Source organism: Rhynchophorus ferrugineus, unplaced genomic scaffold, assembly GCF_030347505.1.
Source record: "Rhynchophorus ferrugineus isolate W39M unplaced genomic scaffold, kcgeb_rfMv2 rfM3, whole genome shotgun sequence".
Classification (NCBI taxonomy): Eukaryota; Metazoa; Arthropoda; class Insecta; order Coleoptera; family Curculionidae; genus Rhynchophorus; species Rhynchophorus ferrugineus.
The window spans coordinates 13465484-13485027 of record NW_027472582.1 but is presented as its reverse complement, the minus strand read 5'-3'; the positions used below and the strand labels follow the sequence as shown (position 1 = coordinate 13485027).

The window sequence follows — 19544 nt, the reverse complement described above, 5'->3', positions numbered from 1 at the left end:
GTTTAGGAGGAGTTGAATTACATACATACAGAAGAATTATATATAAAGATATATATTTTATAAGTTATAATACTATATACTTCAATTATATGTATAAACATTGCATCCCCACATCATTACCACATCTGTCATAAGTATTTTAACGTTACTTTTAAAGATCTGCAATATTTCTCTAATGCGTACTAATTATTAACGTTTTAGACTATCAATAGTCACCTATCTAATCTCATCAAAATAAGTAAAAATTGAAAATATTTATAAATGAGTATGTAGATACTTCTTAAGGAAACGAGCCTAAAAAGAAAGTATTGGAGAAGTATGTCTTTTGCGAGCATTGATCAAAGATTTATTTTCAAGGATTTTGGTGAAATCATTTGAAGCCCTTGAAGACGACAATTAATACACTTTAAACGGGTTACAAAAGTAAAGCAACATATAATATTTCTTCTGCATATTTTAGATAAAAAATATGTGAAAACTTTGTACCAGCCTTTCCTTCGATTCAACCCCCCACCCCTTCCCCAACAGATCATGATTTAACTCCAAGGGGACTACCTCGGAAGTACACTATTTCGAATAAAAGTTTGTTTTGATAAAAGAAGTTTGAAAATCGATATATATATATATATATATATATATATATATTACACCGTATACATATATATATATATATATATATATATATATATATATATATATATATATATATATATATATATATATATATATTACACCGTATACATATATATATATATATATATATATATATATATATATATATATATATATATATATATATATATATATATATTACACCGTATACATATATATATATATATATATATATATATATATATATATATATATATATATATATATATATATATATTACACCGTATACATATATATATATATATATATATATATATATATATATATATATATATATATTATATATTGTGGGTCGATTTTCAAACTTCTTTTTTTATTCGAAAAAGTGTAGTTCCGAGGTAGTCCCCTTGGAGTTAAATCATGATCTGTTGGGGAAGATAAAAGAATGGAAATTAATAAAATTATAAAAAAAAATAAAATAAAAATAAAATTATGGAAAGAATATAAGAAGATTTTAATAGAAAAAAGACACAAAAGATTCCATTAAGTTATACAGTAAGTTAATTTATAAAAATTAATTTTATCTGGAAACATTCTTCTTTTACTATTATCTGTAATTATAAATGAATAATAGTATATTAACCCATAAATTAATGAACTAAAAGGAAATATATGTTCTATTCGTTTTAATACTTAATTAAAAAACAGTTAATCAATTATTCATTTGTTTAAGAGCTGATAGTGATAACGTTCACAATTTATAGTGATAGTGATAACGTTCACAACAAAAAAAGCTACTCGGTAATATTTAATACAGCGGTAAGAGAAGATAAGGCTTTACCTTCCGATGCATCATCACCGTTGATGATTTTACTATTCACCAAGCCACTTAAATGGGTTCGGACGGTGGATAAATGTCGACAGTAAGCCAGCCAGCCGTAAAATGCTCTCGATATGATCTGTTTCTTCATCGAATCACATACAGCTTGAATACAGACACTTGGAGGGCTATCTGGTACTACTTGTTGATCTGAAATTTAGAATTATATTGAATTAATGATATTTTTATGATTAATTAGTTAATTTTCATCGGTAAATATTGCGGGATTGTCATATATTATAATAATGATAACTAGCATCACCAGCATCAGCAATCGAAGAAGATATCAATTCGCTTTTCTTCTCCATATTACTATTAAATATAAATTACTACAAAACATTAGATAAAAACGTAGAGGTTAGTTATTTTACCAAATTAACTTTAGTGCCTTCAAAGTAATCCTCATTGCATATATATTCCAACGTTTTAGGTTGCTCAAAACAGTTTTTGCATTCTTTCTGAGATGGTATTATAAAGCTACCTTGTATTCAGCTCGAATCTTTTCTAGTAACTTAAAATAATGAAGTCACAGTTTTTGTTTTCAAATTTAGGAAATACAAATCTGATAGGGATAAGTCAGACGAATGTGATGATGATGTGATGGAATGATATGAGTTAAATTATTGATGAAACATCTATTTGATGAAGATATAGAACCATAGGAGAAGACGCATTATGTGACAGACAAAACTAAAAGTTATATACTCATGAATCCGTATTTTTAAAACGAAATAATTATTATTAAAATTCAGATATGGGGTTGCGCTAAAACATCAAGCCGACTAGTACCGTGTCGCAGGAAACAATCTTCCTGCCTCTATTAAAGGTGAGATTCATCTAATGTCTACTTCAAGTTTGTTACATCAAACCAGGTGAAACAGCTTCAAATTTTCCAAAATAAGCTCCTCAGGAGAATCTTAAACGCTCCATGGTTTGTCAGAAATAATCAAATTCATAGGGCAACTGACACTCCAGAAATCAAGCACTTCATATCTCAATCATTCCACAAACAAGAACTCTGATAAAATTCTTCTGAAAACGCGCTTGTTCGCTGGGAGCTTAGCACCGCGTCACCGCTGCTAACCTCCTCCCTTTTTCAGGCTGAAACCATCTCATCCGTCGCTGCAGTCATAAGTTTTTCCCCCATACGACACTATCCAAATCGCCGGGTCCTCGTGTACAATAACGGCCGCCCGATTAGCGGGTGTCTTATCCCCAAATTTGATGCAGTAGCAGTAGGGATCCACAGAGGTCAAGTGTGAGGCGATTTCGATTTAGTGTATTTAGCCCAAAGGGAGTCCCACATATCCTGGTCCAACTTGTCATTCCAGGGCAAGTCTCCGGGACCAGGTATGCATCCTGCATTTCACCTCCTGGTTTTAGACCAGAACAAAAAAAACCGTGTCACAGGTCAATCAAAACAAAGGCAAAACTACATGAATTGAACAAATTTTAATCGATATTCTCTATTATTCAAATTAGTAAGATTTATAACTCACTATCTTGCTAGATATAATTAAAAATAAAACGATAATCCTTACGGCTTATAGAAGACAAAACTTATTAAACCAACTGTTCCCCAGTGTTCGTTTTTCAAGTTAATTGGTTAAACATCTTATGTTACCGACCAAAACTGCCAAAAACTTATCTAAAGCATCTTTCAACGCCCCAAATATGATTGATATTTCCAGGAGATGGCATCCAGAGATATCATCAAGATACATAACGAATATCTCGGGCATAAAACTAATCCGAAAGTTAAGGCGAAGAATTGATGATGAAATTCCGAAAATCAATCGAGCGGTAACGTTCATTAAGGAGGACGAGCGCCAGCACCAAAACAATTTAATATTCCAGATCGTGCATTATCCCGGGGAGAGAGAAGTCTGAAAAATGCCGAATAATATAACGGACCGAAAAGTTTTCGGGGGAAAAGATGAAGGATGCCAATTAATTACGGGCATTATTCCGGGACAAAAATTGATATTCGTCTTTTTTTATGGGATATTAAAATAAATTCCGCCGGGGGAGCTTAAATTTAATTGTGAAAAATCGATCTCGCCGGCGACTCGATCATTTTGCCGACTCCGAAACCAGCTGGAGTGAAATACCGTGATTTATGACATTAAAAAATTGTAATAAAATCGAAATGATTCCTTAAATAGATCGAGAAACAATATAATTTAATATACTACTCTGATCAAAAAATATTTTGTACAACAAAGTGGTTTAATCATGGAGATCAAAAATATAGTCTATAGTCTATTCAAAGTTTTTTTGTATATACGTCATCAAGATGTTTAATGTATTGCCTACGGCAATTTGTATGTATTTTATTTAGATTAGAAATTTGTTGCATGTCAAAGCCAAACTGAACTAAAACTCAGAGGTGATGCGGTAACAGTGTGACGTATTGATCTTACCAATTTAGATTATGTATGTACACAATTACTTTGAGAAGACTAGTGGCAATGAACTTACGTCATCAAGGTGTGTAATGTATTACCTATTATACTTTGTAAATTCGTTTTAATATCAGACTACTAATTTTATTCCAGTTAAGAAGAGATACAATGCGGACTGATAAGTTCGAGCCTTTAACCGAATCAGCCTGCAAAAGTTGTTCGGCTGTCAAATGTCTGTAAAATTCTTCAAAACATTACTGGTAAGAGGTTATAAACAGGCAGACGTCATCTTTGGGCTTTGCTTGTCTTGATGAATTTAAAATCGCTGCTTAATATTTTTATTATTCTGGTTGAAAATGCCGAAGTGAAATAAATAGTCAGTCAGAAAGGTAGATCAGAGAGGTAGTATTGATACTATTAAATATTAAGTTTCTGCAGATTTTATTGGAAATATTTCTATTAAGTTGCAGCTGCACTGAATAGTAGTTTGGCCAATATAACTAAAATCTCTCAAATTGATAAGAAACATTCTGGATTCACATTCACCGAAAAGAAAGTAACAGGTCAATTGAAAAATCCCCGAGCTGACACATAGATGGCGCTACTAGAAATAAATCCACATGTTTTTTAGTTAGTCCTAAACCTCAAAAGATACGTGTATAAATTTGACCGCTGTCGGATCCTTAGTTTGTGAATTATAACATTTTGAGTGAAGCAACTTTTGTTATTGTGATTTCGATTGTGAGTCGATCTAGAAACATTAAAAAAATCTACAAAATGATTTTGAATGGCCGTAAATTGAAACTGAATGAAATATCAGACACTCTAAAGATATCAACTGAACGTGTACATCATATCATTCACGAATATTTGGGTATGAGAAAGCTCTGTGCAAAGCAAAAACAACAACGAGTTGATGATTCGAAGCAGTGTTTGAAGATGATCAAGCGTAATGAACGCGAGTTTTTGTGTCGATATGTGACAATGGATGGAACATGGCTCCATCACTTCACTTCGAAGTCCAATCGACAGTCATCCGAGTGGACTGCACACGATGAACCCGCTCCAAAGCGTGGGAAAACGCAACAGTCGGCTGGAAAGGTTATGGCTTCTGTATTTTGGGATGCGCATGCAATAATTTTTATTGACTACCTTGAAAAAGGAAAGATCATCAACAGGGACTATTATATAGCGCTATTAGACCGTTTGAAGGACGAAATCGCCGAAAAACGGCCGCATTTGAAGAACAAGTCAGTGCTGTTCCACCAAGACAATGCACCGTGTCACAAGTCAGTGAAAACGATGACAAAAATCCATGAATTGAGCGTCAAATTGCTTCCTCAGCCATCGTATTCTCCAGATCTGGCCCCAGCGACTATTTCCTGTTCTCAGATCTCAAAAGAATGCTCGCTGGGACGAAATTTTCGTCGAATGAACAGGTATTCGTCGAAACTGAGGCCTATTTTGAAGCAAAGGACAAATCGTACTACAAGAATGGTATCAAAAAGTTGAAGGGTCGCTATAATTAGTGTATCACCCTTGAAGAGAATTCTTGTTGAATAAAAAAAAACAATTTTGCCAAAAAAATGTGTTTTACTATGGTAGGCCGGGGACTTTTCAATTGACCTGTCATCTATTGATGTTAGCTCAATTCAAGACTTAATTTATAAAATGTATAAAAAACGGAGAGTAGATTTTTTAATATAACAATAATATAATACAATTATTTAATTAGTTATTCATAGAAAACTTAGGGATATGCAGCTGTTTGAGGGATATAAGTTATTACTTATAATCAAAATGGAACAATAGGCCACCTTTGGCAAGACGCTAATAAAAATAGTGTAAAAACAAACAAGTTGATGGAAAGCGGTAAAATTTAAAATAACATTTGATTAGATCTTTTAAATCATAACATTTTTAGTAAATCATTACAGATATCTAGATTTTGAGTAAATCATTACAATCCAAGAAAAATAAAAAGCGTTCGGCAAAAGCTGTAATTAAGGATTGGCATGCAAAATATAAATTAAATTTTTAAGAGACCATGTAAAAGAATGAATTATTTCCAATTGTCATTTGATAAATAAAAGTGAAGTGTTTAATTGTGTTTTACTTTTGTGTAATTTACTTTTTTAGAAATAGGCCTGAAAAAAGTAGATCCCAGTAGATCAGATTATTTAATAACGTGACCAGAGAGTGTAACGGCTTCCTCCCTATCACTGCATATTCAATAAAATCGAATTGTTATAGTATAAGGCAAAGAATTTGTACAGTAGATATGCAGGTTGAAAAGGTATACAAGTAAGAACTGTTTGGATATGTGTAAAGAATTGTTTACAATAACACTTTTCGGTTTGAATAAACTCCATCAGAGACACAGAAGAAAAAATTTAAAGATGATGGAATTATTAATAAGTGTTCGATAAATAAGAAATTAATAAAATAGTAATTGACTCGAATAGTGATTTTGATAGTGAAAGAAACTGAATAATGACACTTTTTGTTCGTGGGCTAATAGGCCAAAGCTGATAATTACCAACACAGAATGATAAGAGAAGAAACAACGATAGATGAGTATATAATAAATATAGGATAGCTGTAGAAAATCACATTGTAGAGTGTGAAATATTTATGTTTAAAATATTTCTGATTGCTTTGAATATACATGAGTGTTAGGTAAAAATTCATAAAGATAGAATTAATGCTGACTGTTTTGCAGATATGGTAAATTCATTAGAGAGATTGTAGTGATTAAATGTAGCTTTATAAAGGAAAATGTACACAGACAATAACATAATAAATTCAGAGATACCAAAATTACTACAAAGAAACACAGGAATGAAGGAAATAAGAATTAAATATAAAAATTGTAAATATGCTCTTTAATGAAACTAAAATACATTACTTAAAATACAATTGTTAATTATGTAGATTAAGTCTCCAGTGGATATCACTACATCAAAAAAGCATCTAGAACTCTAGCTCATATATGGAAAAGGAATTTAATGTGAATATAATAAAACAACTCACAAATTATTATGGCTGCTTGATTAACTGTAGTTTAAGTCCTTCGGAAATATATGCATTAGATGTACTACAATTTTACAATAAATTCTATTTGATAACGTTATTTTTCTTTCATTACTTTGTTTACACTTGAATTTAATTGTGTCATAGTCAAAATATACGAAAACTAAGGCTTGATGCGGTAACGTTGCATTATAAATTTTGATAACATGCATTGGCTATTTTATTGGAAGGACTATAGTGCTAGTTTGCTCATTAGTAATAGTATAAAGATTGTGGCAGATGCTAAGAGATTTACTGTTGACATATTTAATTTAAAATTATTCTTAAATTTAATAAAAATCCAAACTTGTTTATAATTCCAATATTCTATTATGCAAACAAAAAGAAGGCATATTTATATTTATAAACCTCATATTATTAGAAAAATAAACGTTGAAAATACTTACCTATGCTAAAACTTTTTGTTGAGCTTTCAGAACTAGTACTTGTACTGCACAGTTGTACTCTCACTTTAGTTGGCAAGGAAGCTTTCGTATCCATCAGATCATTCCTTTTAACTGAAAAAAAAGAGAACCTATATTAAAAGTTAAAATATTCCACGGCACCATACGACTCTGGCGAATATACCGGCAAAACGTCTTAAACCGAAAAATCAACTGTTTAAAAGCAATTTAATGTCTCACTCGTCCATTCAGTTTCGAGCTTCCATAAAGTTTAAATTGCAGGTTTGACGAGCTTCGTTTAAACGCGCTGATTTCCTAATTTACAGCAAAGCCTTTAAAAAGGAGGAAATCTGGAAGAACTCTAGCGAGGGAATAAAGAATTTTATTATCCGAGAGTCAAACAAAATAAACCATAAATGTGGCAATTAAGAATCAACAGTTTTACATGTTTGTACGAGGGTCATGCTACATTTATTATTAATTATAGTAATCTAGTAAATTAACACAAATAAGCTATTTGTTTTATTCTAATTTCCTATGCTTTTGAAATTACAGAGTACTTATTCTATCAAAGACACTTTGGGCTTAAAATTTGTCACTGTTTTTAATGTGCACTTATTTTTATTAGGAACTATTGCTTAACAAATATCTCCGAATTTGATACAAATACACTATCCTGCCAGGAAAACCACAGAAAAGAATAAATTATATTGCCTTTCTTTTGTAATGGCGGTACATTCGTTTCAAGTGGATCGGTATAATCGATCAAGTTAAAACAACAAAAAATCTAGAATATTTAGATTTTGTGTTACATTAATAATATAGTAATAATAATTAAATTGTTGGGTTATTCTTGGTGGTTTACGAAAACTACAACAAGCAAGTGACAATATAAATAATTGGACACACGCTTGGAAAATAAGAATTAATGAAAGTAAATCTGTACATGTGCAGTTCACCTATAAACAGACCGTACAAGCACCAATAATATTAAATAATACTCTCATTCCATATAGCAACAACGCTAAATATCTCGGAATGAATATTGATGCAAAACTTCCCTGGAAGGAACATATAAAGAAGAAAATAAAAGAACTGGAATTGAAATATAGGAAAATGTACTGGTTAATTGGTATTAGTGTTGTGTAGTGAGGTGTATATAATAAAAAATACAGCAGTGACATGCATAAACATTATTTTACCAGAACCTGAGATAGGGCCGATGGGTCCCCCTAGTTATATACCTAGATTTAAGTTATCATAAAAACAAATGGTAGGTTAGACGGAAACGACTAGTAACAATGTAATAATTAAATAATAAAAAAAGATTATTGGTGGTTTAACATACAGGTTTTAAAATATAGAAGAACAAGAGTAAGTGCAGAATGTAAGGTTAAATTTTTAAAATTTATAAAATCCAAACAGCATCAATTTTATTTATAGTGGGAATATTAGTTGCCAAATTTATAACACATCATTTTCAACGACATCGCATAGGTATCAAAATATGCCAAAATTTAATGATAACCAAGGACAGAGGAGAAAATGATTCTTGTTGTGTTGGAAGTAGTTAAGTCATTAATGAGGTTTGTCCATCAAGAATAGTAACAAAAATTGTAGTAACTGGTAATAATTAGACATTTGTTTTAAACATAACATATTTCAGTAATGATTTAAATTTTATTTTATAGGTGAGATATAGCTAGAATTTGTTCAGAGTGAAAGTTGAAGAATGTGAAATTCTGAAAATCAGAGAAGAAATTAGACAACATTTTGCTAAGCTGTAAGAACAGTGTACAGTGATACTATGAAACAATTAAATTTGCTAACAAAAATAGACCTGGACCAAATAAACAAAATATAAAACTATAACACACACCCTAAAGATCTAATGACAAGGGAAATACAATGCATTATTATATAAGAATATAGGTAAATTAATTATTATTTTCTAAAAATAATGATGTATTGACTGAGATTTCTTTCAGCTTAAAAGTACGATAATCCATTCATTTTAGGCTAGTAAATGTACAAAATGTTAATCGAAAGCTCGAGGTAGTCAATTCTTTAATGGGGTTTGTGGATCAAGAATAGTAGTGATCATAGTTGATGCGAGTGATTTGGATATTTTTAGGAGAATTTCACTACTTTCATATATAGTGGTGGCTTTTGTTTGGTTTTAACTATATTGGCTGTGTTTGATCTTAACGATTTTGGTGTTTTTATGGTATGTGTATTTACATGGTTCTTGTAGTTCTTGTTAATTGTCCAAATATGTAAATTGAGTTAAACATGGTGTTTTTAAAAAATATATTTGTTTTTTATTATTTCATTTTATTCAATAAATTTTTAAATAAAATGTGTTATTTCAGAAAATATTCAATATTTATTTACCATCTTTTATATAGTTTCAACATGAAATCAATTATTTATCAAATTTGTGTATATTTATTTATAAAAATAATGAAGTGTAATATGTTTTTATAAAAATATAATGGACAAATATCAAAAATATTTTTATTATTTCGTTTTATTCAATATTTTTTTAAATAGAATGTTTTATTTCCAAAATTTTACCATTTTTGTTTACTTCCCGAACCAATTTACCCACTTCTTTATATTTTCGACATTTAATTTAATAATCACCTCAAAAATATTTAAGTATATAAAGATGTATGTTAAATAGAGCTCAATATGCGCAAGTGCCAAATCCGGAGATGGATGTGGAGTAACGTATCCTAATGTTTTGTAGCTATTCCATCGATCATATACCAGTTAAGTTCTAAATAAATTTAACTTGTCTCAACTTGTTTGAACATATATAGATCTGATATTATTATTACCATATATCATTAATGGGATAATCGAGGAGGTTATTTACGCATATATATTTTTTACGTTTTTGTGCAAAGCATTGATTCGTTTAGACACATCTATTAATTTCCTTAGAAAGACAATAAGATGCAGGCGTTAGATGGTATTTTACATGCATAACTGTTTTGGTTAGCGATATATATTGGTGAAAACGAGAAACATTGTAAAAAATTGTTGATCAAACTGTTATAACAGCTAAATTCGATGGATTTGATATTTTTCTACATAAAATAATGGTTTTTCCTTTAATGTTATTGCATTTTCGACATTCAATACTCTTGTTATTTGATTTAAAGAAATCTACCAGAAATGTTCATGAAATATTTTTATAAACTTGTGGTCTGCTCCTTCATGCTGCTCCGCTTTCAAGTGTTATTTTTGGTTTCAATAGTTTAAATGTGGTGATTTTGATATCAATGACAAAGAATTACCTAGAAGACGAAAAAGTTCGAAAACAATGAATTGCAAGACTTACTGCTCGAAAATCCTGTTGAAATTCTCAACTAACATTGTTTCGAATCGCCATGTTGTCATAATGAATAGAAAAAATTGTGGAAAACGATGGAAAATATTTTAATTGGTATTGGGAACTATCGACTGAAATCGACTATTGACTGTTTAGTAATTGACTACTTTTTACTATCGATTGTTTCAGTCGCTATTTTTCTGATTTCACTACATTTTACCAGTGACTGCTTCCAGTCGCTATTTTTGGTGTGATTCATTTTGTTAACTACTTACTGTCAACTATTTCAGTCGTGTACGTTTAGCTACTATTTTTGTTTCTATTAGTTTCATTTTTACTATCGACTGATTTCTAACGTTCTGGTTCTGTCGTCCTAGCCACGACGTTGGCAAAAATATACTCAATTTAATACACAGCAGCATTTTGGAACGATATTTTTCAAGATTGTTAATGTTAATGTAACAGGGTAAAAAGAATAAAATTGTGAATGATAAATAGTAAAATACTTTTCACAGTTTTTATGACAATAATAGGTAATTTGTTATTTAAAAATATTTCCATTCAATAATAAATAAAGCATTTACTTTATTTAAGAAGCTCTAGTTGTTACTGTGTGATCATTTTTAATTATGTCATGGATTAGTTTTTTTTTTCTATGATTAGTTATATGTTTAATTTTTATTTAGTATTTATGATTATTGCACATCTTTAGTTTTTAGGTTTTGTTTAAGCTCTATTGTATTGTCTATATTTATTCCTTTCCTATTTACAAATCCACAGAACATTCAAATTTAAAAGTAATTCTACTTCGTTTAAAATGAAATTATTAATTGCATGAAAATAGTATTCAGTAATTTATTTATTCCTTTTCTTTTTTAAAGTTTTTTTTAAAGTACTTGAAGGAATATGTACATCTCCGCCTCGTTTTACTTCGTTGGAAAATATAAGCACAAACAAAATTAACTGCTCCAAGCAATTATCTTTGTCCATCCCTCTCTCACAATTTATACAGGAAAGGGTTCCTATATACTAGTCTGACATCACGAATTGAAACAAAAAAGTCGAATCGCGCATTTGACTGAAAATAGTAATTACTGTTTTCAGTCGATAGTTCCCAACGCTAATTTTAATTAACATGTATTGTACCAATTGTTCCCAACAAGTACCTTTTTAAAATGAAAAACTGACCAGAGTACATGGAAGCACCATATTTTTTACGCTCTTTATATAAATAACAATCCTAAAAGCCCAAGAATTTGATACATTTCTAATGAATTAATAATAAGTTAATAATAAAGGGATTTGATTAAATCTGAATTTGATATAAACACTTTATCACATCTCTTTTCGAAGTATTATTTAGATTACTAAGATCATTAACTGCAATCATATTGAGGACATAAATAACGTTGATCAGATGTCTTCAATAAAAATACACAGTAAGGATCATTTATAAACATCAAACAATATAAAATATTAATTGTAAAAATTCCCGGCTTGGTGGCGCAGTGGTAATGGCGACAAGGATGGTCCACCTACTGTTGCGATAGTCGCGGGTTCGAATCCTGCTGGGGCATGGTCGTAAATTTATGTTTGTGATATATGATGATGTTATATATATGTATATGTATATGTATATATAATTATATACTTTGAATAATCAAATATTTTATAAAACACTGCATTGGGTATACCTAAAAAATTGAGATTCGTTACAAACTTTTTCAGAACAACAATAAAGTTTTATTAACGTAGAATTGTATCTAAATCCCATTATTTCGGAAATTTTATATTCAAGACTGATACGAGAGTATGTCTCCATCCAATATCAGTAGCGCAATATCTTATATGCCATCGATATATGGCAAAGAATATTGAATATGAAAATATTTCAGTAAACAAAAGTTTTTTCGCTAGAACTCATAAACTCGGTAACAATACTTTCTGAGTAAAAAAATCTTTCATCTCATCATAAACTGTTTATTTCGATTGTAAATAAGTAATAAATTAACAGTTTCACTTTGTTGAATTAATAAAGCACGCAAAATAATTAAAACCGCCTTTAGCCATAAACATTAATTTAAGATACCATTAAAAGCGATTTAATATTTCTATTTAATCCTGTTAATAATATTAATGTGTGAAATAATAAAGAAATTTCAAATTGGCCAAACTGGACTCTATATATGTCATATGATATAGAAATATGGAAAAAAATAGAAATGTCAGTAGGATATTTTACAGATGATGTAATAATAAAAACTGATACGCCAAAACCATAGACACAATCTTCAGAGAAAATCAGAAAAGAGGAAATATCCCGACTGAAGCAAGAAATCCGAGCCGAAGACTCAAACAGAAAAAGGAAGGAATGTTTTCCATGAAGCAAGAAACTCGCATCATCAAGATGTATAATGTATTGCCTGCTGCATCTTGTATATTAAATGTTAAATGTGGCAACATTGCACCACTTTGACGACATAAATTGAGATGACGTGAGTTCACTGCTACTTTGGATAGACTATAGATACTGCACATAACACATTTACGCCACCATGTGGTACAAACCTGCTATTTTAATTATATAAATGTATTTTTTTCTATTGATTTATATATATATATATATATATATATATATAAATGAAATTCATGGAATAAAAATTACACGACTCTACGAAAAAATGTTTGTTCTTTGTCCTAAAGTTTATTTTATGATTTTCCGCTTAGTTATGAACAAAAACGAAAAGAAAATACCTTTTTTTAGTGTAAAGTTTGCTTTTGTAGTAGTTACAGTAATAATACTCATATCTGAATTTGTTATAAATTTTAATTATTTTTAATACATTTAAAAATACCGCGCGATCGGAGTGTGGTTTAAACGTTCACACAGCGCTGGTAAATGGCACCTGAGTGATAAACAACGAGTAGGTGTTTTGTACAAATCTAGAATACCTTAGAATGTCGTCGCGAAAGTGCAAATATGATGCTGATGCATTTTGTTATATATGTGGGCAATTTATTAAAGTTCGAGACGTAAAATACGAATTAAATGCATCTCACGTTCTCTGTTAAGCCTACGAAGCATATTTTAACCGTCCTGTTCGGAATCAACACAAGACATGGGCTCCAGAAGTTGCTTGTAATAATTGTAAAAGATGTTTGGAAGGTAATCAGCAAATTTTAATTAAATGGTGAATTAAATATAATAGACATATTAAATTTTAGTTTTTATTTTAGGTTGGTATCGAGGTGAGAAAAGATCAATGAAATTTGCAAAAGCAAGAATCTGGCGAGAACCAAAAGATCACGTTAACGACCGCTACTTTTGCATTGTGAATCCGAGTAAAAGACAAAAAGTAAAGCAGAGCTTTTAGGCTCTTGCTTCGCACATGATCTGACACGACCAGAAAACAGTGGAATTTGCTTGATGATGTTATACATATATGAATACAATGAAAACTTGATGGGAGATTATATTTGGGGTTTATTAAGAGATAGTACCTATGAATATAAAAGAAAACATGATGGGAGATTATATTTAGTAAAAGCGTGCAACTTTTAAATTATTTTCCACTTTTTTTGTAGTAAAACAATAAAAATTATTAAAATGTTCATTTAAATGGTTTCATATTCAATTAAAAATTAACACCACAGATTTTGAAAAATATCATTCAAGCGGTTTCCAAAAAGCAAACTTTTTCATATCACATATATATATATATATATATATATATATATATATATATATATATATATATATATATATATATATATATATATATATATATTCTTCGTCGTTTAATTACGGCCTAAATAATTTGAATTTAATGCCAAGTCAAAATCAAACTTAGTGTTGACCCGCGTTATAATACACACAAGCACGGTACAATGAACAGATGCATCATATACATATCTGGTTGCGTTTTAAACATTAAAACTAATGCGCTTTTGAATATGAACGGACGCACATAGAAACGCTAGTAGCTATAAAATGGAAATAACGCTAATGGCACTTTATTGGAAAGGCAACCCCTTCATAAATAAAATATGTTTACGTTAAAACGCTCCGCTATCGATATATGTTCGAAATTGGAAGAATTTGAAAATATTTTAGTAAAATATTCGTATTATGAATTTTACTTGCATGAAAAATTACATAAATAAATCTTATATTGACGCTGTGTTTTTTAACTTATATTGACTTTTCAGTGGTTTCTGTATCAGCGTCGTAATTTAATCGAATAATTTGATGAATGGTAGATTATAGACAGTTTATAACAGGCCAATTGAAAAGTCCCTGGCCTACCAGAGTAAAACACATTTTTTGACAAAATTAGTTTTGTTTTATTCAACATAATTTCCTTCAAGGGACACTCATTATAGCGACCCTTAACTTTTCGATACCATTTTTGTAGTACGATTTGTCCTTTAGTTCAAAATAGACCTCAATTTCGGCGATCACCTCTTAATTCGACGAAAATTTCTTCCCAGCGAGCACTCTTTTGAGATCTGAGAACAGAAAATAGTCGCTGGGGGCCAGATCTGGAGAATAAGGTAGATAAAGAAGCAATTTGAAGCCCAATTCATGGATTTTTGCCATCGTTTTCACTGACTTGTGATACGGTGCATTGCCTTGATGAAGCAGCACTTTTTTTTCCTCAAACGCGACCGTTTTTCGGCGATTTTGTGGTTTTTCTATTGATGGTCCTTCCTTTTCAAGGCAGTCAGTGAAAATTATTCCATGCGCATCCCAAAATACAGACGCCATAACCTTGCCAGCCGACGAATCATCAATAGAGACGAACGAGCTGATGGCTCGTCGTTGTTTTTGGTCAAAAGTGAGCTCACGCGGCACCCACTTTGCACAAAGCTTTCTCATACCCAAATATTCGTGAATGATATGATGTACACGTTCAGCTGATATCTTTGGAGTGTCTGTTATTTCATTAAATTTCAATTTACAACAACCTCTTTTGGGCGTCCACTACGTTCACCGTCTTCGGTGTTCATTCCACCACGCCTAAACTTGATTTTCCTGGGGCAGTGTCCGGAAACTCAGCATCACGCCAAGTTTTTGCTTCAAATGTATTTTTTCCCTTCAGAAAGCAATATTTTATCAACATGTGAAATTCCTTTTTATCCATTTTTCACAATAACAAAAGTTACTTCACTCAAAGTGCTATAATTCGCAAATTAATGATCCGATAGCTGTCACATTTATACACGCATCTTTTGAGGATTACTAAAAACATATGGATTTAATTCTAGTAGCGCCATCTATGTGTCAGGCTGGGAACTTTTCAATTGACCTGTTAGATAGATATTAGGTTCTCCTTGTCATATTTTCACCTTAAAAAAGCATTAACTGAGCATAATTGACGCAATATTAATTACATAAATATTTTATTTCCATCTTTCTGGTAACATAGCGATACTGTGTCAGAAGAACGATGCTGGTTTGGAAGAGATACAATCACCGATTCATTTTCACTCAATTCTTGTGGCAGTCATTTTCCTTTATTTTAGATATTACCCATTGTATGCAAATGTTTGGAAACAGTAGATTCGTCAGCTTCCAAGATGTTCTGAAATTTCTTGAGAGTTTGAGATGAATTTTCGTTAAATAACTTCAAGTAATTCAAGGCCTTTGTCATTTCCATCAGAATAATCACTTTCAAATCATTGAAACCAAATCTGACAATTATGATATGACGAAAATGCAACTTTGAAAGCTCCACGTTCCTATATAGTGAATGACTTAATAATAGTAAATGCAAAGCTGATATTTTACAAAGAAAAATAGTAAAAGCGTTGAATTGAAGGGTTATTCTGACAGTTGCATTTTAACTAAAAATACATGATCATGAAAAAATACATACAAGCACCCAATGCATCGAGAAACCTTCAGGGTTTATACAATGTTAGAAATAAAATATTAAATATGAGAGATAGTATCAGAGATAGAATTCAGAATAAAGAAACCATTTTTGTAATAAATTAGAGTAATTTTAACAGAGCGTGTGTAATTTTTTGGAAAACTCTTCGTGGAGTAAATATATGTATGCTTAACTATTACAATAAAACTAATTATTATAAACACATTTAAATCGGTAGTGAGGCAAATTGACATTGTGGAAAACCGTTGAACTTTAATAGTCAAACGTATGTCAAAGGTAAATGATCAAATTTTAAGTCAAGTAAAATATTTTTAATATCTTCATAATGAATTCCTGAATCAAAAAAAATGCAAAATCGTCTTGCATTTGTGGATATATACATGGTATGAATGTTTTTATAGACACACATATTTATTGACTTCAATGATTTAAAATATTATGATTTTAATGTAAACGAAAAAGTTATAAAAGTTAAAAAAGGTACTTAATAACCATAATTGGAAAAAGAAAGATTATTCCAGAACATGAATTTGGGTTTCGTAATAAGGACGGGACTATAGAATATATGTATAAACTTCTAAACAAAATAAATATGGATTTAAATGCGAAAAGATATTGTTCGGCTACATTCGTTGACATATCTCAAACTTTTGATAAAGTATAGCACACAAGGTTGGAGGTTAAATTAAAGAAATTTCTCCCTTATTCACATTTTCAGTTACTATAATTTTACCTCACAGATAGACAAGTACTCCATCGACTACAAAAATCACTATTTTGTGAATATGAATCTCACGAATATCCAATGACATTAAAGAACCTCCAAACACAACTTGATAAAATACAACTGTAGTTGAAGATATAGTGTATTAAAGTCAAAAAGAAATAAAATCTACCCATGTAACAATCATTCTACGCAAAAGAACATGCCCACCCATGAATATCAATAATTGTCAACTTCCCCAAGCTGAGAATGGTAAATATCTATATGCATCTATATCAACGCCTAACGTGGAAGAACCATAATCTATATGGGCGCAAATCCAATTTATCATTAGATAACAAAATATTACTATAAGAATAAACAGTTAAGCCTCTTTGGTCTAAAAGTAATAATTAAAAAGATTGACATTGTAGCATGACAACGTTTGACCATATGTTGCAAAATCAGTTAAAGATATATGGAAACACTTAAATGGAAAGTCCTAAGCCAATCGCCAGACATGGTAAACATCAATACTCGTACCAGCGATAAAATAGGCCAGTAACTACAATGATGCTGTTAAATAATTTGAGGAATTTCTTGAAAGATGTAGAGCAGCATTATGAGAGCATCAACAAATTACCAAAAAAAAATGGAAAAATGTATTTCCAAAAACATTTAGATCGAAAAAAATCGTCGTACTTATATAATAACTGGAAATAAAATGAGACCAGGAAACACAATCTCAAACAAAGGTATAATGAATTACCAAATCTGCAAAAAAAAACAAATTATTTGAGCACACAAAGGGCACTAATACAAATCGGAGGGAATTAAATTTCAACAGGCCAAATTACTCACGTAAATCCTTGTGGCCGCTATTATCAATTATCCTGAAGACATAATCCTTAGTCGTCTCCTCCGTTTCCGACAGGGCCGGCAGAGGTCGCCGTCTCTTGGTGGTGGAATTTGCTCCGGAGCGCTGCGACCACAACGGCGGGTCTAGGCGACCTCTGGGAAGCAAACCGGTCTCCAGGCAACTCAAAAAGCCCAACATGTGACCACCTGAAACAATAAACCTTGTATGAAATCATAGTGGTCATAAAAAGACTTCTAACTTCTAAAACAATAATTCTAATAAAAAATTATGTAAAATATTCATTTCCAAATGAAAAGCTTTGTAATTTTCGGTATATGTAAAAATTACATGGTTCCGGATCTGGAGAATACGGCAAAATGGTGAAAATCCTTACATTACTTGTATTATTTATTTGACAATAATTATACAAAAATATAGGAAGAAGTATAGGAAAAATAATTATAAACACCTGTTAAGATAGCATTATTTAATACTCACGATGTCCTCAATCAATCAACATGGAGTCTGAAATCACCGAAACTTGGAAAACCATTTCTATCGAGAAACAACATGGAATTTTGGGTAGAGATAGCGTTATTTCGAAGATCTTCAAAGGCAAACTGGCGCATTAAGATACAATGGGTAGTCAAAAATATTTTTTATAATAACTATAAACTGTCCAGGTGAAACAACGACCATCCCTGTGACCACTTCTTTAAAAAAAAGGTGTTATGTAATGCTAGTTACGGCCCTGACTGTCACAATCATGTGCTTTTGCAGAAAAGGCCATCTGATTTAAAACTATTTGAATGGTGAACAACTGAGATGGGTTGATACGTTTCCTTAGTGTCGTCATTCAATAAGTTGAATCTCCTTTCCATTAAATAGAATAATATTTTGAAGTAAACTAATAGTTTTTGTGCATTAATATATATACCAGGTGTACCGGAAAGTCGTTACCGGTTTCTATAATAAATGTCGCTAGACTTAAGTATGCTGTAGCGATCGCTACGACCCTTCAGGCCACTACGCATTCGCCTACAGCAAGGTTGGAAACGCTGGTGGATTGGTACCATGTGGTTCCCGTCTATAAAAGACCATCACGATGACGTCTCGCTCTCCCAAATCCAGCACGCCATTTGCAAAGGAAATGGCGTGTACAGCCTATTATTTCCTCTACTCTGCAGAGAAAGCAAACTCCCAATGCCCCAGAAAGCGACTCTGTATAAAACGCTAGTCCGTCCAATCTTCCTCAATGGAGCACAGTTGTGGTACAGGTATGTATCGGAGAGACGACTTGAACTGCTCCAAGTGTTCCTATCCAAAAAAGTCCGTGCGTTACTCAGAGCCCCATGGTTTATGAGGAACGTCA

At 31.1% G+C, this 19544-nt stretch overlaps 2 protein-coding genes across 2 annotated transcripts in view; one reads left to right on the top strand and one right to left on the bottom strand.

Annotated features, from left to right (window-relative positions):
- LOC143194273 (small G protein signaling modulator 1) overlaps nt 1-19544 on the bottom strand; it is a 115021-nt gene that overhangs the window by 16321 nt on the left and 79156 nt on the right. Inside the window, exons 8-10 of the mRNA XM_076400942.1 lie at nt 18175-18378; nt 7377-7487; nt 1454-1642 (exon numbers count right to left, since the gene is read on the bottom strand). Of these exons, the coding sequence (XP_076257057.1) occupies nt 1454-1642; nt 7377-7487; nt 18175-18378 (504 nt within the window). The remainder of the gene's footprint in view (nt 1-1453; nt 1643-7376; nt 7488-18174; nt 18379-19544) is intronic.
- On the top strand, nt 13626-17419 carry LOC143192661 (uncharacterized). Its single transcript, XM_076398136.1, has 4 exons — nt 13626-13720; nt 13787-13879; nt 13951-14069; nt 17351-17419. Exons 1-4 carry the CDS (start codon nt 13672-13674, stop codon nt 17417-17419), a joined length of 330 nt encoding a protein of 109 aa, XP_076254251.1. The 5' UTR covers nt 13626-13671.